At 38.5% G+C, this 23,358-nt stretch overlaps 1 protein-coding gene across 2 annotated transcripts in view; it reads left to right on the top strand.

The window, feature by feature from the left end:
- LOC307111047 (guanine deaminase-like) overlaps window positions 1-23,358 on the top strand; it is a 77,355-nt gene that overhangs the window by 4,465 nt on the left and 49,532 nt on the right. The window contains exons 2-3 of one of the 2 annotated variants that reach the window (XM_079790742.1): window positions 15,155-15,243; window positions 18,644-18,815. In XM_079790742.1, the coding sequence (XP_079646868.1) occupies window positions 15,155-15,243; window positions 18,644-18,815 (261 nt within the window). The remainder of the gene's footprint in view (window positions 1-15,154; window positions 15,244-18,643; window positions 18,816-23,358) is intronic. The other variant, XM_079790743.1, reaches the window with a different exon arrangement.

The raw sequence follows: 23,358 nt of genomic DNA, 5'->3' as shown, positions 1-23,358 counted from the left end.
GTACATTTGAAGTTGTCCCAGAGGCTTCTTACACTATCTTCAACTTTCTGAATTCTCTTCTCTTCTTGCTTCTCTGGAGGAGTGTCCTTTGCCTCTTTGTATTCCAAACCTTTGACTTGATTCTTGCGTTCCTCTAGTCTGCTGTTGGGTCTCTGTATAATATGTTTTATTTCAGTCAGTGTATGTTTAATTTCTAGTTGGCCCTTTTTCATATCCTCGAGGGTCTCATTAAATTTATCGGCCTTTTTCAGGAAAGTCTTGAAAAACCTTATAACCGTGGTTTTGAACTCTATGTCCATTCGTTTGTTCTCCTCCATTTCTTTTGTTTGTGATCTGTTTCCTTGTATCCTAATTTTTGCTGCTTCCCTGAGTTGGTAGGGTAGCTTTGTGTACTAGGTATCCTATTGGTTCAATGGGTCAACCTCCCAGTTACCTGAAGTGGACACTCTTGGTGCACCCCTTTGTGGCCTGTGTTTACAGCCTTGTTGTAGTTAAGTCTTGATTGTTGTTGGTGTCACTGAGAGGAATTGACCTCCAGGCCAATTGGCTGTGAGGACCCGCTGTGTCTATAACAGAAGAATTGCTGTGCTGGAGACATGTTTATGGGGCAGGATTTGTTCCAGTAGGGCTTTAGTGCTCACTGAGTCTGCCTCTTGAATGTGTCCCTTATGAGAGTAGTTGAAATCTGGTGTTCTCTCACACCAACCACTAGATGAACTAGTTTCTGGATCTCCAATGGGGTGCAGGTCAGCTAATGTCTGAGGCCACCCAGCAGGAGCCACAGCAAGAACTACAGTTTTCTCCTCTTTGCTTGGGTTTGGCAGTTTTGGAGCAGTCTGACTGGAGCTGCAGTTTATTTGGTTAAGCTTCCACATAACAGGACATTTATATGCAAAAGCTGCTGTGTGGAGCCTGGGCAGGTTTGTAGAATGTGCGGGGCGGGGTCTCAGGGTGGGGCGGGGTGGGGTCTCAGGCTGTCACTAGGCTAGGGCGTGGCAAACAACAATGGCTGCTGTCAGCCATCTCTGCCTTTCCACATTTCCAAGTCCCCGTGTCCTGCGCTCCAGTGCAGTAAACAATGATTGCTGGGCTCACCTCTGCAAAAAAGTCACTCTCACTTTCCGACCCGATGGCCTACAGTCCAGCCTCTCCCCGTAGGCATCTGGGTCCCCCTGTGTGTCCCCAGAAACTGGATTTCAGAGTGATTGAGAGCTTGTCTCCCTTCAGGTTGAAAAAAAGCCGCGAGCCCAGTCGCCCGCCACCAGCCCGATTTGCGCGCCTCCGTACCTCAGCTCTCCAGTGTTTGTGCTCCTTTCTCTTCTTAGTTGTAAAACTTCCACTCAGCCAGCTTTCCCATGGTTCTGGGTGGTAGACGTTTTGTCCTTTAGTTGTAGTTTTGAAATTATTGTGTGAGGCGGCAGTTTAGTTGTTTACCTTTGCCGCCATCTTGGTTCCTCCTGAAGGTAGTACTTTTAAACTCATTTTGTAAGTGAGGAAATGGAGGCCCAGGGAGATTAAGTAATGGGTTGCCAATATTATACAGCTGATAAATGTTGGAACTGGGTTTTGAAAAAAATACCTAAAAAGAATCTATGCATATAATAGGAAGTTCCAAGTGCACAAAATGATATGTAGTGGCTCATAAGTCCCTTTCCTTTTCCTGTCCCTGAGTGTGACATTGCCCTTCCTAACAGGCAATCATCATTACCACTTCTTTGCTAGAAATAGTGTATTTTCCTAGAGACAGTATACAAAATACACAAGCTAATATAGATATTATATATTAAAATACTTATATAATTTTATATATTCATTTCCCCCCACAAATGGTAGTACACTAAGTGTGCTGTTTAATGCTTTGCCCTAATACACACACACACACAGATATGTGTGTGTGTGTATATACATATATATATGTATATATATATATATACACACATACATATATATGTGTGTGTATATATACATATATATACTGTATATTTCAATTAATATATCTTGGACATGGTTTCATATCAGTACATAAAGATTTGCCTCATTTTCTCACTCTTCCAATTATTCATTTTGTGGTGATTTGTTACAGCGGCCATTACAGTCATCTGAAGGCTTGACTGGGGCAGAAGGATCTGCCTACAACATTCAAGTTCATTTACATGACTGTAAGCTGGTGCTTATAGTTGTTGGCAGCAATCTTTGGTTTCTCCCCATGAGAACTTCTCCCAGGGCTGCTTGAGTGCCCGCATGGTATGCCTGAGGGCTTCCCCCAGAATAATAATCCAAGAGTGAAAGAGCCAGGTGGAAAGCATTCTCCTAAACTAGCCTTAGAAGTAACAACATGTGATCCCTTCGTTCCAAGCACATCGCTAAGTTTGGCCCACCTCAAGGTTGGGGGAGGGAACTAGAGCCCACCTTTCGAAGAGAGGGATGTCAAAGAATTTGTGGACATATGTTAAAGTCACCACACTGATGCTTGGGATGTGAGTTGTGGATGGAGCCTCCCCTTCACCCTGAATAGGAATTAATTTTACTACATCCCTGACAGATGGCCAGTCAGCCTCTGCCTGGCACTTCCAACTATGAGGCGCTCACTATGTTGTGAGTCACTGAATTCCATTTATATCAATTGTTAGAACCTCTTTTGTTCATGAAATTGAAAATCCTATTGCTGAGTAGTCCATTATTTTTTTAATATTTTTTCCTTTTTTAAAAAATTTTATTTTATTGTTTAAACTATTACACATAGTAGTACATATATCTCCTTTTTTTCCCCCATTGACTTTCCCCCAGCCTCCCCTACCCCCTGTCACATGCCCTCATCCCACGCCACCCCCAGTGCCTTGTGTCCATTGGTTGTGCGTATATGCATGCATACAAGTCCTTTGGTTGATCTCTTTTCCCCCCTCCCCCACATTCCCCAGCCTTCCTGCTGTAATTTGACAGTCTGTTCAATGCTTTACTGCCTCTGTATCTATCTTTTTGTTCATCAGGTTATAATGTTCTTTATTTTCCATAAATGAGTGAGATCATGTGGTATTTTTCTTTCGTTGCCTGGCTTATTTCACTTAGCATAATGCTCTCTAGTTCCATCCATGCTGTTGCAAATGGTAAGAACTCCTTCTTTTTTACCGCAGCATAGTATTCCATTGTGTAGATGTACCATAGTTTTCTGATCCAGTCATCTGCTGATGGGTACTTAGGCTGTTTCCAAATCTTAGCTATGGTGAATTGTGCAGCTATGAACATAGGGGTGCATATATCCTTCTGATTGGTGTTTCTAGTTTCTTGGGATATCTTCCTAGAAGTGGGATTACTGGAGGCCCAAGGAGGCCCAGGGATTACTGGGCCAAATTGGAGGTCCATTTTTAGTTTTTTGAGGAAACTTCCTACTGTTCTCCACAGTGGCTGCACCAGTCTGCATTCCCACTAGCAGTGGACAAGGGTTCCTTTTTCTCCGCATCCTCGCCTACACTTGTCGTTTGTTGCTTTGTTGATGATAGCCATTCTGACAGTTGTGAGATGGTACCGCATTGTCGTTTTCATTTGCCTCTCCCAGATAATTAGTGACTTTGAGCATGTTTTCATGTGTCTCGTGGCCTTCCTTCTGTCTTCTTTCAAAAAGTTTCTATTTAGGTCCATTGCCCATTTTTTTATTGGATCATTTATCTTCCTTTTATTAAGTTGTATAAATTCCCTGTAAATGCTGGAGATTAAACCTTTATCAGTGATAACATTTACAAATATGTTCTCCCATATAGTGGGCTTTCTTGATGTTTTGTTGATGGTTTCTTTTGCTGTGAAAAAGCTTTTTATTTTGATATAGTCCCATTTGTTTATTTTCTCTTTAGTTTCCATTGCCCTAGGAGCAGTATCAGTGAAGAAATTGCTTCAGCATATGTCTGAGATTTCGCTGACTGTGGATTCCTCTAGTATTTTTATGGTTTCCCATCTTATGTTTAAGTCCTTTATCCACTTTGAGTTTATTTTTGTGTATGGTGTAAGTTGGTGGTCTAGTTTCATTTTTTTGCATGTGTGTGTCCAATTTTCCCAACACCATTTATTGAAGAGACTGTCTTGACTCCATTGTATGTTCATGCCTCCATTGTCAAATATAAATTGAGCAGAGTGGTTTGGGTCGATATCGGGGTTCTCTATTCTATTCCATTTATCTATATGTCTGTTCTTGTGCCAGTACCAGGCTGTTTTGAGGACAGTGGCTTTGTAATACAGCTTGAAATCTGGTATTGAGATCCCACCTACTTTATTTTTCTTTCTCAGGATTGCTGTGGCTATTCGGAGTCTTTTTTTATTCTAGATAAATTTTTGGAGAGTTCTTTCTAGGTCTGTAAAATATGCCATTGGTATTTTAATGGGGAGTGCATTGAATCTATAGATTGCTTTGGGTAGTATAGACATTTTAATAATGTTGATTCTACCAGTCCATGAACATGGTATGTTCTTCCATCTGTTTATGTCTTCCTCTATCTCTTTTTTCAGTGTCCTGTAGTTTTCCCCGTGTAGGTCTTTTACCTCCTTAGTTAAGTTTATTCCTAGGCATCTTAATTTTTTGGTGTGATGGTAAACGGGATTGCTTTTTTAGTCTCCCATTCTGTAAGTTCACTATTGGTGTATAGAAATGCCATAGATTTCCTGGCATTAATTTTGTATCCTGCTACATTGCCAAATTTATTTATTAAGTCTAATAGTTGTTTTTTTATGGAGTCTTTAGGGTTTTTTATGTACAATATCATGTCATCTGCATATAAGGACAGTCTTACTTCTTCTTTTCCAATTTGGATGCCTTTTATTTCTTCTTCTTTTCTAATTGCAATGGCTAATTCTTCCAGTACTATATCTAACAGGAGTGGTGAGAGTGAGCATTCCTGTTTTTTTCCTGGCCTCAGGGGAAATGGTTTTAGTTTTTGCCCATTGAGTATGATGTTGACTGTGGGTTTGTCATATATGGATTTTATTATGTTGAGGTATGATGCTTCTATTCCCACCTTGCTGAGAGTTTTTATCAAAAATGGATGTTGGATTTTGTCAAATGCTTTTTCTGCATCAATTGATATGACTATGTGTTTTTTATCTCTCAATTTGTTTATGTGATGTATCACATTTATTGATTTGCGGATATTGTACCATCCTTGTATCCTTGGGATAAATCCTTCTTGGTCATGGTGTATGATCTTTCTGATGTACTGCTGGATCCGATTTGCTAGAATTTTGTTGAGGATTTTGGTATCTATGTTCATGAGGGATATTGGCCTGTAATTCTCTCTCATTGCATTGTCTTTATCTGGTTTTGGTATTAGGGTGATGCTGGCTTCATAGAATGAGCTTGGAAGTGTTCCTTCCTCTTGAATTTTTTGAAATAGTCTGAGGAGGATAGGTTTTAGTCTTCCTTGAATGTTTGGTAAAACTCTCCTGTGAAGTTGTCTGGCCCTCGGCTTTTGTTTGCTGGAAGCTTTTTGATGACTGCTTCAATTTCTTCCATAGTTATTGGCCTATTGAGATGTTTAGATTCTTCCTGGTTGAGTTTTGGAAGGTTGTATTTTTCTAGGAATATGTCCATTTCCTCCAAGTTGTCCAGTTTGTTGGAATAGAGTTGTTCATAGTATTTTTTAACAATCCTTTGTATTTCTGTGGGGTCTGTTGTTATTTCTCCTCTTTCATTTCTGATTTTGTTTATTTGGGTCTTCTCTCTTTGCTTCTTGGTGAGCCTGGCTAGAGGTTCATCAATCTTGTTTATCCTTTCAAAGAACCAGCTCTTGGTTTTGTTGATCTTTTGTATTTTTTTTGTGTGTGTGTTTTGTGTTGTTTTTTTTTTTTTTGGTCTCTATGTCGTTTATCTTCGCTCTGATCTTTATTATTTCCTTTCTTCTGCTTACACTGGGCTTTTCTTGTTCCTCTCTTTCCAACTCTTTGAGTTGTAGAGTTAGGTAATTTATTACCATTGCTTTTTGTTTTTTTGCAGTAGGCTTGTATAGCTATGAACTTCCCTCTCAAGACTGCTTTTTCTGTGTCCTATGGATATTGGATTGTGTTTTCATTGTCATTTGTTGCCATGATGTTTTTTATTTCTTCTTTGATCTCTCTGGTAATCCAGTCAATGTTTAATAGCATGCTATTTAGTCTCCAGGTGTTTTATTTATTTGGATTGTTTTTATTGTAGTTGATTTCCAGTTATATGCCATTGTGATCTGAGAAGATGCTTGATATGATTTCTATCTTCTTGAATTTGAAGCAACTTTGCCTGTGACCCAATATATGGTCTATCTTTGAAAATGACCCATGTGCACTTGAGAAGAATGTATATTCTGTGGCTTTGGGGTGAAATGTTCTGAAGATGTCAATTAATTCCATATTATCTAGTGAGTCAGTTAGTATTAATGTTTCTTTGATGATTTTTTGTTTCGAGGATTTGTCCAGTGGTGATAGTGGGGTATTAAAGTCCCCCATTATGATTGTATTGCTGTCAATGTCTCCCTTGATATCCTCCAGAAGGTTTGTGTTTTTTTTAATATATTTGGGTGCTTCTATATTGGGTGCATATATGTTTACCAGAGTTCTTTCTTCTTGTAGGATTGCTCCCTTAAGTATTATGAAGTGGCCTTCTTTATCTCTTGTTATGTCCTTCACTTTGAGATCTAATTTGTCAGATATAAGTATTGCTACCCCAGCTTTTTTTTTTCATTTCCATTTGCCTGATAAACCTTTTTTCATCCCTTCACCATCAGTCTATGTGTGTCTTTTTTTCTGAGGTGGGTTTCCTGTAGACAGCAGATATATGGGTCATGTTTTCTTATCCACTCAGTTACCCTATGCCTTTTGAATTGGGCATTTAATCCATTTAAATTTAAAGGTATTATTGATAGGTACTTGTTTGTTGCCATTTTTATTCTTTACCCCTGTGTTCCTTCTTTGCTTCCTATTTCTTCTTTTTACAGCAGACCCTTTAGCATTTCTTGCATTGCTGGTTTGGTGGTAATAAACTCCCTTTGTCCTTTTTTGTCTCTGAAGCTCCTGATTTCACCCTCAATTTTGATTGATAGCCTTGCTGGGTACAGTATTCTTGGATTCAGACCCTTCCTTTACATGACTTTGTAATTTCATTCCATTACCTTCTGGCCTGATGTGTTTCTGTTGAGAAATCAGTCACTAGTCTGATGGGGGTTCCTTTGTAGGTAACTTTCTGTCTCTCTCTGGCCGCTTTTAAGATTCTTACTTTGTTGTTGGTGTTTGCCAATTTAATTATAATGTGCCTTCATGTCAGTCTTTTGGGGTTCATTTTGTTTGGGACTCTGTGAGCTTATTGGATTTGTGTGAGTTTTTTCTTCCCTACATCAGGGAAGTTTTCTGTCATTATTTCTTCAAACAGGTTTTCTATTCCTTTCTCAGTTTCCTCTCCTTCTGGCACCCTTATTATATGGATGTTGTTTCATTTTGTGTTGTCCCAAAGTTCCCTTAGGCTCTCCTCCTGCTTTTTATTTTTATTTTTTCTAGAAGCTGCTCTGCTTGGTTTTTTTTTTCCTACCTTGTCTTCTAGCTCACTGATGCGGTCCTCTGCTTCTTCTAGTCTACTGTTGATGCTTTCTATTGAGTTCTTTATAGTAGTGATGTCATTTTTCATTTCTTCTTGGTTCTTCTTCATTTCTTCTTGTTTTTTACACATATTGTTGAATTTGTCTTCCATTCTTTTCATCTACCTTATGACCATTTCTCTGAATTCTTTCTCTGAAAGGTTGCTTGCATCCATTTCATTTATTTCCTTTTCTGGTGATGCCTGCTTTTTTTTCATATGTGGGCTGTTTCTTTGTATCCCCATGATCTCTCTTCTCTGGGTGTTTGGTTATGTAGTTCTCTCTCTCCTGCATTATTTTAAAGGCACAAAATACACCACAACAAGGCACAATGCACAAGGCACTGAACACAAATGTATTCATGATACTAATAACCCCAAATAATGGTGACCACCAGAGAAAAGAGAATTAGAGGATAAGAAAGAAATAAGAAGAGAAAAAAAGGGGGAAAAAGGGAGTGCAAAAATGAAATTAGGAAAAGGAAAAATAGTAAGAGAAAAAAGAAAGAGAATAAAAAGGAAGAGGAAAAAAAACTATTTATATGGGGAGAAAACTCCAATAGAACAGCCACTAATCCCAACAAATGCCAGCAACAAATACCTAGAGATGAATGCAAACTACAAACAACAACTAATACCAAGTGAGGCAAGGTAAAACAGAAGCAAAAAACAAAAACAAAACAATAAAACAAAAAGCAAAACAATCTCACAAACAAGCATAAAAAAAACAACAATATAATCAACAATCAAGCAAACAACAACAAAAGGACAGAGAGAGAAAAAATTGGATAGTGAAGAAAGAGAAGAGAGAGGTATGTATGGACTTAGAGCAGGGGATTGGAAATTAGATATATAAGTAGGGTGAAGTTTTAATAGGGGGTAAAAAGAAGGAGTAGGGAAAATCTAAAACAAGAATAAGGTAAGAAAAACAGGACAACAAAAGGGGGAAAGTGAGGAAGAGAGTGTTGGCATAAAGGTAAAGTTGAGATAGAGTAAAATGGTGCTAAAGGAAAGATGAAAATAGAATGTAGAACACTAATCCCAAAAGAAAATAGAGAAAATAAAATGATACTTTAAATAAAGGTAAAATAGTAGTAATATACTGATTAAAAATAAAAATGTAATAATTAAAAAGGTAAAATCAAGTGAGGAAAAAAGGAAAAAATTTAGTTTCTTAAGTAAAAAATAAAAATAAAAATGTGCAGTAGTGAAGGTCATTCACTTCCTCTACTGTTCTGTTTGGCATGCCTGTTTCCTAGTCAGGACAGTATTAACCTTTTGCACTCGGATGTCGAGTGTGACTCGACACGGTTAGCATTAGAATAAAGGAATCGAGAAAAAAGCAAGCGAGTGCAAAGGGTTAAAGTTCCCTGTGTTCCTCTGCTCCTCAGTGTTGTAGGCCACAGTCCTGATTTTCAAGCAGGCAGTACTTCATTGTTTCTTATACTCCTTTATTTGTGTTTATACAAGAGTCAATTTGTGATTCAACCCCTGGGTGGCAGTGTTTCTGGATTGACCTCCAGATCTATAAGTCCTCTCTAGATAGTGTGTAGATTTTGTTTTCCCAGTGACACTTAGTACTGGTTTGGGGCAATGGGCTGCCCCAGAGCTGGTTCTCTGATCATTATTTCCCGCTCTGATCCCCAGGTTCCACAAAAACAACTTTCCCCTGCAGTCTCCCAGAGTTTCCCCAATTGGGTGATCCTATGTATTGGGCTTAGCAATCAAAAGCAAGGATTTAAAGAAGAAAAAAGATAGAGAGAAAAAAGAGCCAGAGCAAGCCCAAGATCTCCGGTGCTGCGGTGCAAGTCCGCATAGCCTTTTTTTCTCCTTGGGTCCAAGCAGCCGGCACACTTAAAATCCCCAGGCTGCCTTTTGCACCCAGTTCAGCTATGGGTAAGGTGACCAGATTTTAACATTGGTAAAGCGGGACACCATTGACCTGGGGGCGGGTGTTCTTGATTAAAAATTTGGTCTATATGGAGCAACAAAAATAGTATTGTAATATATTTTTTTAAAATTTCAACATAAGTACAATTTACAAATATAATAAATAAAAAATTATGTATAGTATTATTTTATTCTTTGGCATATTTCTCATTTGAGTGAATTTTTTTTAGTAGATTGCTGTCGTTATTTAAAAGGTCATGAATTTGCCGTAACGTAAGTCGTAAGTGTCACTTTCAAGGCCGGCGCTAGACTTTTTGCCGCCACTATAAAATATAAATAATACAAGTACTGTCTGCTAAATTCAAGAAAATTTATGTATTTATGAAATAAATAAATGAATTACTTACCTAAATTATCTGAATAGCTGATTTGTAATGACATCACTTGTTTAACTAGCTTACTAGCACGCAGTATGATGTGTATCGTCTGAGAGACAGTTACAAAATGTTTTCGTCGTTGCCAATCCCAAAAAATGCCATTGTTCATTAAGTCCAAACAATGGTGGTCGAATTCTAACAACTGATCAACAATGCGAACTTTGATAAGCAGTTCTCGATAATCAGTTCTCAACAATTATTTGTTATTATTAAAGTTTAACATTATAAAATTAACAAAAATAATATAAAACTCATATCCTGGCTAAATAGCCACATGGCCGCCGAAACCCGTATATTCCCTTCCCGTTCTCCCGCCATTCCCTAGCTTGTCCTGCATTCTTTCCAAAAATCGGGACTTTTTTAAAACGCCGCGGGACGCGGGACAAATTGTTAAAAATCGGGACTGTCCCGCCAAAAGCGGGATGTCTGGTCACCTTAGCTATGGGCCGCTTTCTAGAGTTCCCTTCTGTTAGCAGCCCTGTGGATCCCCTGCCACAATCGCAGAACACCAGCCCCAGCGGCCGCAGATTCTTTCTGGGCGCAGAATTCTCTGGATCCTCCAGCTCCTGCCGTGCACATTACTTTATCCCAGGCGAAATCTGACCTTTCCTTGAGGAGGCACATAGCTCCTCCGAATCTACGTGCTCATGCCAATTGGGGACAGTGTTCCAGGGTTCGCAGCTGTTCGCTGGGTGCCGGTATTGTAGATTCCCGGGATTTTCAGGCTTCTGACAACATCCACTTTCCCCTTCAAGATGGCGTGGTCTCCGCATCAGAGCTGGTTGCTCCGGGAGGGATCTCAGCAGCAGTGGAGGCTGCCCGGTCAGGGGAACCCCATCCGACTATCCCCCACAGTCCCCTGGAGTATAGCTGTCCCTCAACTCACAAACACTCCCCATGTGACCACACACTCTTTCTTCATTCTCTCATTCACACACTATCTTGCAGTCTGCCTTCCCATTGGCAGCCATCTTCCTTCCCTCTGAGTATTCCATTATAGAAGCTAGTTCCCCTGCTCTAGAATGGTACTTTTAGGTGATGCTTTTCCATTATTTGCAACTGTGGTAATCTTGACTTCTTTCTTCTTTAGACAAAATAATGTCAGTTCTACTCAGAAACTCCTCTGAAGTTTTGATGTCAGGATTTTCCCACATCTTGATCACCTTCCTGTAAAACATTTCAATTCAGTACATCCCTCCACAACTAAAAAATCATAGTTCTTTATCCCAATCTAAGTCTGAAAGGACATGACAATAATATATTAATCTATCGTCAAAAATATTTTTAATAATCTGTCAGCAGATAAGCAATTAGGTCTCCTGTAAATTTTATTGAAAGTAAAGACCACAGTGCTAAAGAATATCCTAGGGTGCCAGGCACAGGCATTGGTAGTAGCACATTTGAGCTTGATGACTGGATATTCCATCTGCCATGTGCATGCAACCCAGAAGAGGGGAGAGTTGTGTTCATTTAGGGTTGAACTTGTGCCAGGTGTAGGTTAACTAAAATTCATAAGCAGTAGGATATAATACATGGTAGAATCTAAGCTGGACAAGGAAAATGGTGAAAGAAGACCACTGATGAACGGAGGAAAAGTGGAGGGGAGAAGGTAAAGGGAGGGCTTTTTAAGATGGAAGATTGGTTGGAGTAGTTGAAATGACAAATAGGTTAAAGAAGAAATTGTGATTTGGGAGTTTTAGAGGTAGAGCAGTTATCATGTAAAGTTCATTTGTTCATGAACAAATGACTGAAGATGAGTTCATGGAAGTGGCTGGCCATGGTTTCAAAAGGCTTGTCAAGGTTGATAGAAGGAAGAGAGATCAGGGCGTGGAGTGGAGAGAAAGAGTGTGAGGCAGGCATCAACAGATTTGAACAATGAGAGAAAGGTTGGTAAAGGAGAACAACAAAAAGAGAGGACAGATGTTCTTGAAAGCTGAAAGGGGCAGGTCTTAGAGGAGACTTCTTTGTTTACAAGAAGCTGAAGGAAAAATGGTTTGGAAATGGCCGTGGTGGGTACCAAAGGCATCAAACTCATTGCCTGAGCCTGATGTCTGAATACCTGCCATTTGAGAAGCACAAGGGAAACCATGTCCTTGGGGTAGAGCCCCAGCTACTAGGAGGGAAGAACTCAGAGCACATACTGAACGGATAGAGGAGTTTGGTGCTTATGCAGGGGGAGTAACAAGAGGTTGCAGTGAAGGGTTTTGGTAAGTGGAGAGGAGTGGGAGGGCGCTCAGTCAGGGACAAGGAATACAGAACTTTAATGAAAATGATGATACAGATCAAGATCCCTGGTGTATATGCGAGGAGCAGGTGAATTTCAGCTTGAGTGTCAACTGAAGATAACAGTAAAGAGGGTGGGTGGGTTTGTTCCAGCAGTCTTTTCTTTTTCTTTTTTCTTATAGAGAGAGAGAGGGGGAGAGGGAGAGAGAGAGAGAAACATCAATGATGAGAGAGAATCATTGATTGGCTGCCTCCTTCCTGCATGCCCCCTACTTGGGATCGAGCCCACAACTCCGGGCATGTGCCCTTGGCCGGAATCAAACCCGGGACCCTTCAGTCCACAGGCCAACGCTCTATCCACAGAGCCAAACCAGCTAGGGCTATTCCAGTAGTCTTTAAGGAGTTGGGTTCTTGCCTAACTACTAAAAATCTGTTATACCTTGATAGAAGATGTGTCTTGCTTGGTCAGAATAATTGAGGCTTACATGTTGCAGACATGCTAAATTATTATTTTAATATACTTTTGCTTTTTATTGCGAATATATCATTGAGATTATTTTTGCACCCATATTATTAAATAACAAATGGCATTGGCTTGTAATTTTCACTCTCTCTTTGTATGTATGTGTTTATGTATGTATTGCATGTGCTTTGTCAGGTTTTGTTATGAGGATTATGCTAGCTTTTTAAAAATAGAGGTCCATTCTTTTCCACACTCTCGGGCTCTTTACCTAGCACAGACATTATCTGTTCTTTGTTAGCTGGAAAAAACTTGGCTAACAAATTCTCTGAATGAGTGCTGTCCAATGCAGTGTATTAAGCACTTGGAATGTGGCTAGTAAGACAAATGAATTAACTTTTTTATTTCTTATTTTAATTTTTAATTTAATTTTCCATTTAAAAAGTGATAGTCAACTCATTTTTGGAAAACTTTTAAGTGTTTTTGGAAAAACCTATTTATGTGAGTCTACTTTTTGTAAATTATATAAAATCTATATATATAAAATATTTCTCATAAAAATTTAGCAACTCAGTTGAAATATACTTTAAATGCAAAATACACCTGGGAATTTAAACCAGGAATACCCCCCAAATAAAATGAATAACTTTTATATTGATTTCAATTTGACATGATAATCTTTTATCATGGCCATTTATGTTGTTTAATAAAACGTATCATTAAAATTAATTTTACTGTTCTGTCTCACATATTTAGTGTGGCTGCTAGAAAATTTAAAGTTCCATATGCATTTGTGATGGAAATTATATTTCTATTAGACACCATGGTTCTGAACCATATGATTTCCTAAAGAGTTAGTAAAACTTTCTCAGATTTTTCTAAAACTATTGGTACATTCAGTTTTCCTATCTATTCAGAATAAATTTTGATAATTTATATTTTTCTCAAAAACATTTATCTCAAATATATCTTTAAATGTGGGAATATAGTGTTGTACGAATATTTTATCATTGATTGATTGCTTTAATGGTAAATCAGTTCTGAGACATATTAACAAATTCTGTTTTTATGGTCCATTCTTTTCCATGCTCTGGGGCTCTTTACCTAGCACAGATATTATCTGTTCTTTGTTAGCTGTTTTCATTAATTATGTATCTGATTTGATATTTATTCATTCTAGTGTATTTTTGAATCATCAAATTAATTTTCCTTATTTGTAGAAATTACATCTTCATTTCTCTTCTAAAAGTATTCTAATTTTTTAAACAAGGATATCTTCAATGAATATGGAAGTTTATTTCCAGTTCCATAAACAATTTTTTGGAGTATATTGCCTTGCTTCTAATTAACTAGATGCATTTTATCTATAGGTGTGTTTTTTAATATTTCATGTTCCATGAAATGTTTTTTTCTCACAATATTACATTTAAAAATGAAGCAGGGTATTGCTTGCATATATGTTTCATTGTCCCTTGTCCTTTTTTGCTTTGCAATCCATTTTTATAGAGAAAGCAATTACACTATACTTGAAAAATGATCAACAATAGGTATAATGTTTCTAAAATTTAACATGTTCCAAGGATGTGCTAACTTGTTTGTTCAAATGTTCATATTTAGGCCTCACAGTAGCCTTGTGAAGTATGTGCTGGTGTTACCCCCTGTTTGCAGATGGGGAAACCAGACCAGAAAAAAACTAAGAGATTCACTGAGGTTTCCCAGCTGTGGCCCATGGGCTTCAGACCTCATAAGTGTAACGCAAAAGATCACTCTTTTTGTGTCTCTTACACAGGAAAAAGAACATAGCAGACGTCTAGTATCAGAACAACATAGTTCATGCTAAGACTCAATTGTCAGGCAATTATGAGCAGTTATATTCAGTGTTAATAAATTGTCCAATGATACACTACTAGGGTACTCTGGACTTCAGTTTCCCACAATATCATAACAAAAATCTTTCAGCCATCTGTAATGAGGTATACCTTCTATAAGCAATTGTTTTCTTTAATCATTTTCAGGGCTGGGAAAGAAAAAATATCAATTAGCTATTTTTTAAAAGTTTTTATTGATTTTATAAAGAGAGGGAGATGAAGAAAGAGAGAGAGAGAGAGAGAGAGAGAGAGAGAGAGAGAGAGAGAGAGATCAATGTGAGGGAGAGACATTGATCTGTTGCCTACAACTGGGATCAAACTCACAACCTGACTATGTTTCCTGACCAGGAATTGAACCAGCGAGCTTTGGTGCATTGGGAAACACACAACCAACTGAACCACACCAGCCAGGGCCCAATTAGCCATTTCTCATACTCTGTATCTCCAAATTAGAATTTTGAAGCCGTACATATATCTGTAGAATGTTAGAGAAGAAGAAATATCATGCAATTTACTTCTTTGGGCAAACAAAGGCAAACACCTGCCGTTTTGCCTCTAAACTCAAGCCCATTTGGTATCAACTGCCTTTTAAAATTAACTCAGCTGTAGTGTAGTCTCTTTTAAAAAGATTTAGATATTTAGTAGTGACAAATGACTTTTCATTAATTTGTAATTCTTTCCTTTCTTTCTTTTAAAGATAGTGTTTTTAGAAGAAGCATCTCAACAAGAAAAGCTGGCCAAAGAATGGGGCTTCAAGCCGTGTGAGATAAGAGAACTGAGCCAACAGTGAGTCACAGCCAACTTCTTCCCTTTTGTGGATGCCATTAACTCCTCTCAAATGATAAGAAAACTGCCTTGAGCAACAAAGAGGCTTTTTTATTTTTTTTAAGGTTGAGGTGGGAAGGGGAGGTAAATAGAGAGCAGGGACAGAAGCTTTGACTACTAGAGGCTGCCATCTTTCATTTACTTCGTTGACACATATTTGTTGAGCTTAGTATGTGCAAGAACTGGGATTCAAAGGTGAAAATGGTCTATAAAGTCTTTGTCCTTGCAGGGTTTACAGCCCTTTACAGCCCCTGGGGAACACAGAACATGAACAAGTGCACAGATACGGAGGCATGGCAGTGCTAGCTTGTGAACCTTCTGTAAAGGAAATAGAGAAAGAGCATGATAGAGATCATTGTTGGGAGGATAGAAGGGAGATTTGGGGAGCAATAACTCTGACAGCATGGTTAGGTAAGGCCTAGCTCTGAAAATGCATTTGAGCTACGATTTCATATTCCAATTATTTTTAGTAGTTTTAAGTAATGTGTTCAAAACGTGTTTCTTGTGATTGCCCACATTCTACATAGCCTACTTGATTTGTTTTATGGAAATGGAGATACTTTTTCTTTTTTAACTCAACGATTTATCTTGTTTCAGGCCACATATATTTCCAAAATCAGTGAAAGTTCCCAAGTCAATCAAAATCATTTTCATTCTAAAAACATCTTAACTTGGGAAGTGACTTTAGAGTAATGTAATGAGAAGAACACTGAGGTAGGAATTAGAACACATGGCGTGAATCCTCATGCTACAGCTTGTGGCTGTTCACTGTAATGCAAGCCACTTCCTTTCTCTGAGCTCGATTCCTAGGCTGTTAGCAAAAGGCTTGTCCTAGGTCACAGTGTCCCCTGCAGCAGATCTGTGGATTGTGTTACCCCTAAGGCTTTAAGGCAGAGGGGCTGACCACAGTCCGCAGGCGTCCTCAAACTATGGCCCGCGGGCCACACGCGGGTGTTTTTGCCGTTTTGTTTTTTTACTTCAAAATAAGATATGTGCAGTGTGCATAGGAATTTGTTCATAGTTTTTTTTAAACTATAGTCCGGCCCTCCAACTGTCTGAGGGACAGTGAACTGGCCCCCTGTTTAAAAAGTTTGAGGACCCTTGGTCCAGAGAGACGGAGGTAACTGGCCATAACGTTTTGTTACATTTGCATTCATACTCACATCTCCTACCTCCTTTCCTCTCTCTGCTGCCTCTCTGTTGGCCTGCATGCTTGCAGGCAATGGACATAGAGATGAATCCAGTGAGCATGGAGATAATTCCAGTGACTTCTACTGTTATTGTCTGCTTCTTGTTGCTAGATTTTCATGAGAATAAATGTTGAGGAACAGGGCTTGCATGCCTTGGGAATGAGAGGTTAGAAGAAGGCATGGGATTGGATGAGGTGGAGGCTGCGAGTGGGTGAGAGGATGGTGAAGTGGTTGGAGGATGGGGAGGGGGCGAACACATTTGTGGGTCATCACATTTTTGTCCCTCCTTATGAGGCTGCTTTTGGAATTAAATTCATAAAAAAAAATGAAGATGTAAAGGAACCTCTAAGCACAAAACACCAACAAGAGGTAAGGTAAGAAAAAAAGTTAAAGTTTGGTGGAAGACTGAAGTCTTTGAAGAAAAATCATGTATAAAATGCAAAGTAATTTACATATTAAACACGTAAGATATATGCGTTCGAATTTCTTTAAAACCCTTTGCACTCGGATGTCGAGTGTGACTCGACACTGTTAGCAGTAGAATAAAGGAATCAAAAAAAGCAAGCAAGTGCAAAGGGTTAAGTCAGTATTAAAACAACACAGAAAATGCTGTCTCTGATCTTTTGTTTCATAGATTTTGTGTATCTACAGGTCTATCTCAGCACAATGTGTGTGTGTGTTTTTTTAAATGAAAATTGCAACTCTGAGCAGCGCCTTGGTAGGAGTGGTTCAGATTGTGGCCACGGACCATAGAGGTTGGCAGGGCCAAGATTAGGGTGAGACGAGTGAGGCACTTACTCTGGGCACAGAATTTATGGGGGGTGGGGTAGGCAAAAACTCAGTAATCAACATAAATAACAGTTTAATGCAATATTTTTAAAAATCAAAATTATTGCAAAAAAATCCATGATGAACAAAATGCCAAAATTTTAAATAAAGACGGGATGTTGTTGGTTTCATATCCTTGTATTTGTTGTGTGCAAGAAAAGAGTGGTTTTCAAACAGCCCTGTGCTCCCAGAGCAGGTTAACAATGTTGTTCAAAGAGGTGGAGTACTCAGGCCTTTATAGACAGTCAGTCGTATGTGTTAATTCTAAAGCTTTTATTAAGGTTTTCTACTTGGTTAGAAGACAGGTGGATGTTTCAATAAGCATAGGTAGGGCACACATTGTTCTTTTTCCTTCGGTTCTGAGACAGCCTGGCCTGCACTACAGGTTTGAAATAGGAAATTGATGTCCTTTTCCGGTGGGAGTTGAGATTTTCTAAGGGAATTATGATAGTGATTAAGTCAAGTGAAAAGAGGAAAGAAGAAAGGAGAGCTTTTCACCTTTTCTGCTTCACCTTCAAAGCCCCATCTCTGCTTTGCCTGCAGCTTGACTTTTGATGGCTATGATTTAGCTGTAAGTAAGGTCTGGGGTGGAGAACTGAGTTCTAATCCTGGCTGGACCACTAACAAACTGCATGTCCAAAAATGACCTTGGCATCTGTGAGCTTCCTTTGGGGCTCTATGACCTCACATACCACACTCTAGCACGTAGGAATATCTGTAATATAAGTCCTGGACTAGACCTTGATTATGTGAATGCTTCTATTACTAAGCCTTCCACAATGCTTCCTGTTTCCTAAAAAGGATTGTTAGCTTTTCTGGATGAAAATCACATTTCTGATGCAATAAATTGCTGGTCTTCCATTGCCTCAGAAGACTTTGCACCCTGAATTATCTCCTTTACTTCTTTTATCTCTGCTGCCTTCAGAACATGCTTGAGCTTATCCTAATGGAAAAGAAAATGTGGCTTTCTCTCTCCTCCCCCTACATTACCATTCCAACATTCACTACCAAATATTTTCAAAGCAACCTCGCCATCTGTCCAGCAGTTTCTCTGACACCTGTCCTCTGTGTTCATGGCCCTCTACTCGGCTTCTTCCTCCCTTCATCGTCTGTGATTAACCTCACACCAGTCATTCCAACATAGGAGCCAGCTCTCTCCTAGCAGAGCTTCGCTTTCCTATCTTGATCTCTAAATACTTGATGAATTTAGTCATCTGTTTGCATCAGCTCTAAATGGATGTGGGATGAACAGTTCAATCATGGCCAAGAGAAAAGATGATTTAAACATACGCAAAACGACAAAAGATGCTATTAAATTCTTTTTCTCTCACCTTTATTTCCAGTGAGTTCTTCATGCCCGGGCTGGTTGATACACACATCCATGCCTCTCAGTATTCCTTTGCTGGGAGTAACGTAGACCTGCCGCTTCTGCAGTGGCTGACCAAGTACACGTTTCCTACAGAACTCAAGTTCCAGGACTTGGACTTCGCTAAAGAAGTATATACCAGCGTTGTCGTAAGTGCCGAGTATGATGTTTGGTCACCTGTAGAAACATCCATTTCTTGGGAGCATGTTTTAAGTATAAAACACAGGCAGGTAAGGCTAGAATGGGCCACAGAGGTTTATTTTAGTTCTTTCACAGCCCAGTGAGTTTGTGACCACCTCTTCTACACAGCTAGCACTAGCAGAGAGCGAACTTAAGTTCAGATTCCCAGATTCCCCAATTGGATGGGCTCTCATCACTCTCCATCTTTTACTTTTTGTGTGTTACTCCACTAAATTTGGGTGAATGCATATGTGTGTTCCCTTACTCCTGCTAATTCACAATACTGTTCTGGGGTCCATATAGACTAGCTGAGTAGCATGTGGAGAGTTCTTTGGCTCATCTTCCCCATCTGTGTGTGTGTGTGTGTGTGTGTGTGTGTGTGTGAGAGAGAGAGAGAGAGAGAGAGAGAGAGAGAGAGAGAGAGAGAATCCATTTCACCGGATTGTTATGATAATTAAGCCAGTTAATATTTGTAAGGTTCTTAGAATAGTACCTGACAGATGGAAAGCATTCTATGTGTTTGCTTTAAAAAATACCCAAGGCAATTAAAAATTAAAAATTTAAACTGCAGTTAGAAGGGCATCATGCTATTTTGGTAACTTTGCAAGGAGGGAAAATAGGATGGTCCCTTTACTGGGCATATGGGATTGTGATGAGCATTAACACCACTAGAGGGAACTATGGGGCTTGTTTAGTCATTGAACAGTGGCTGTAGTGTGTGCTGACTGTATGTTGAAGACTCCAAAAATATCCTTCCTTTCACTTTCTCAAGAAAATCGTTTCCCATCTTTCTACCCCAATCCTATGCCCAACCCACTTAGCAGCCAGAAACAGCTTCTGCAGTTGAGAATTAAAGCTGAAAATACCTCCTTATCTGACCACTGCCTCTTATCATTCAGTACACATAGTCTGAATAATCCTGCATTTTTGCTGGATTTTCTCCTGATGGCTATGTGATGATGGCAATATTGTAAGCCTTATATACTACCCAGTTATCCTGCCAGTTTCCTGGTTTTGTGTCACTCGAGCTTTGAAGAATAAAGCAAGTGCTATCATTTATACACCTGCCTCACTTCATTATAAATTCAGTGTAATTGTGGGTTTTCATATTTAGCATGCATCCTCATGACACCAGAAAAAACTGAGGACTAAAGCTGTGTATGGAGCTGCATTGTGTTAATGAATTGTGTTAACCGCACCAAAGCTTTTTATTTTCAAAATTTATTTATACCTTGCATTGTTCTAAAAAGGGTTTGAGATATCTTAAAATTGCATAGTATCCAAACAGAAGAAAATGAGTCACAAAAAAATGGCAAAGGAAAAAAGAGGAGAGGAAAAATAAAATAAAAACAAGAGGTAAATGTATGCCAGGGGGATCCATGCATTTGTTAGAGTTTGTCACAAATTTGGCTTTAAATGTCTAGGTAATCCAGAGATAAAAATCAATTTTGAATTTTACACTGTCTGTATAATTTTAAAAAAACAGTTGTTGAGGTAAAGCATATCTATTTATCATACTGAAATTAAAGGAATTATGCCTAATATTCCATTGTTATATGTTCTGATGTCAAAATATATACTGTCAAGTTACTATAGTATCAAAAAAATCCAGATATGTACATCTTTTATGTTTGGAGGGAGTATCTAGAACATGTAGTTTTAGATACTCCCTCCAGGCCATACTCCATAAATTTTATTTCTTAAATCAGACAAGATTGGGCACGTTCAGGGTGGTATGGCCATAGACTTATTTCTTAAATCAGAGATTTGAGTAAGAATTTCATGCCAGTGAGTACGAAATAGGTGTTATTCTCAACAGGTATTTGCAGTTCACACATCCAATATTTCTGATTATGAGCAGGCCCGCACACTTTGAGAATTGCATGAGCCAAGGTTATGGCTAAGAAAGTTCAGATTTGTTAACTGGAGCCTGTCCTTAGGCGGAAGACTGCCCATGGCAATGTATAGGGGTGCTAAGGCAGTACCCATGAATAGAATCGAGACATCTTTGTTTTTTTATTTTCTCCTTCAGAAAACAGTTCTAGATCTACACTTCAACAAATTGACAATCAAGACCACAGAGTTTTGCACCAGAGTTGTTTGTTTCTCTCTCTCTCTCTCTTTTTTTTTTTTTTTTACATCTATGGGTAATATTTCCATTGTCCTCATTGCTAAACAACTGAAATTTTCCATTTTGATTCCATCTTCAAGCCCAGATTTTAGAAAAGTGATTAAAATGTTGAGAATTTAGAAAATGTTTGCTAATACTTCTGCTTTAATTTTGAATTTCACTTTGCTCTGGTTAGCGAATATAATTTGTATGATTATTTTTCTTGAAAAGTGATTCATTGTTTTTTTATGACCCAACAAAAGGTTAATTTTTATAGTTATCTGTACATTTTTTTAAACATTGTGTTTTTTCTGTTGACATGACATTTTTTTACATCTCTATTAGACTAAGTTGTTAAAAGTGTTAAACAAGTCTTCTAGCATTTTCCTCTATGCAAGGCAAGAATCTTACATACCCTTCCCTTCTTCATGTTATACCCTCCTCACCATGTTCTGTGACATATCACCTGAGATTTTTGTTCCAGTTTATTTTTTTACCATGTGCACTTAATTTAAAATAAGTTTTAACTTTTAAATTTACTATTTTAAATTTAATTTAATTCCAGTTTATTATTTTTCAACATCAACACTTATTTTAAAAATGAACTTTACTTTTTCCCTTGCTATTTGGATCCCCTGTCTTTCTTTTGGATTCATTTTTTTGAATGAGTTTTCTTAGAACTCTTTTTCAATAAAGTGGGTGATAAACATTCCAAATCCTTGAATTACCAAAAATGGTTTTACTTTCTTCTGACTCGAATGATGATGCACTTTCGCTGTAGAGAGAATTCTACTTGATTTTCCCATCAGCATCTAATGTGCTGATGTCAATCTGATTATCTTTCTATTCTGGCTAATTTGCTGGCCTTCTGGATGTTCTGAAATTTCACTTATAATTTTTTTTTCAGTTCATTATCTTTCATATGTAGTTTATTCAATATGAGAACTACTGTCTTTCTTCTAATGTAGTTAATTTATTTCTCTCTGAGTATATTCTTCCCTGAAATCTACTCTTTGTTTTGGTAACTCCTATTAGAAAAATGTTAAAGCTTCTGTATATGCTTTTGTGTTATATTCTTAAAGAACATGTGGTCTAATTTTGCAAGTCGTTCATTCACTCTAGTGTTATTATAGCCTGTGCTTGGGGGCAGCTGACTTGGGACAGGGCCGGCCATGGGGTGGTTGGCAGGCTGACCCCGCCCCTTGGTCGAACTCCTGATGCAACTCCCAGTCAAGGGGACAATTTGCATATTAGCCTTTTATTATATAGGATACTGATTTTATGTCTCTTGTTGCTTAGTAATTCAGCTTCCTCGAGTGTTCATTCAGTAAATATGAATCCAGTGCACTGAATCCAGACACTTTCAGTGTTGCTGAAGGTTGAATTAGATATCTCTGTCTGGTACTAGCTCTTCCCCTGAACTTGTGATTCTCATAGAGGACTCATCCTGTCTTTGGCTGATGTGCCCTAATCATCCTCTATTAGCAGCCAGATGTATTTTATTCATGTGCAAAGTGTCTTAAAATTTGAAAAGATTGACATTAAAAAATCCAGCTTTTCAAATTCTCTTGACCTTTGGGACTAACCAACGATGTCACTGGGCTCTCATTAGCTTTCTTCAACATTTGGCTGACTCAGAATAGAGACTGCTGTTTGAGATATAGGATATGTTCTTCCTTATTATTTAAGTTCAAAATATTTTTTTCTTGAGGGGTCTTCTTTTAATTTACCCTACAACCCTTCTATTGACTTCCAAATTTCACTTATAAAATGTTTACTTTTGGAGAGCTCTTACTCTTTGATTTTCATAGCATTCTGTTCTTGTCTTGTAGATGCGATTATTTTCTTTAATTCTTTCAGAACGTAATCATGGTCTTTTTTGTTTTTAGTCAAGCTTCCTTCTGACTCTGTTTCCTCCATTATTTTTTCCAGACTTTCTCTCCCCCTTCTCCTTTTCATAGCAGCTCTCCTCCAGAATCTGTTGAACTTTGAACATACATTCACATTTATTTATTTTTAAATATATTTTTTATTGATTTCAGAGAGGAAGAGAGAGGGAGAGATAGAAACATCATGATGAGAGAGAATCATTATTGGCTGCCTCCTGCAAGCTCCTCCTGGGGATGGAGCCCACAACCTGGGCGTGTGCCCTAAATGGGAATTGAACCATGACCTCCTGGTTCATAAGTTGCCACTCAACCACTGAGCCATGCCAGCTGGGCCATACATTCACATTTAAGTGTGATGCCCTAACATGTCGATCAGAAGGTCTGGGTGGAGGTAGCTCTTGTTGACTAGTGAACTTCAGTTTAAGATGAACAGTGAAAGAAGTAAATAGCCTTTTCAATTGTGGGCCCCACATGTCATTGTGAGGACACCTCTCTTGTAGAGCCACTCATCTT

The sequence above is a fragment of the Cnephaeus nilssonii genome, assembly GCF_951640355.1.
Source record: "Cnephaeus nilssonii genome assembly, chromosome: 14".
Classification (NCBI taxonomy): domain Eukaryota; kingdom Metazoa; phylum Chordata; class Mammalia; order Chiroptera; family Vespertilionidae; genus Cnephaeus; species Cnephaeus nilssonii.
The sequence above is the reverse complement of the archived record's forward strand: the minus strand, read 5'-3'. Positions and strand labels throughout refer to the sequence as shown.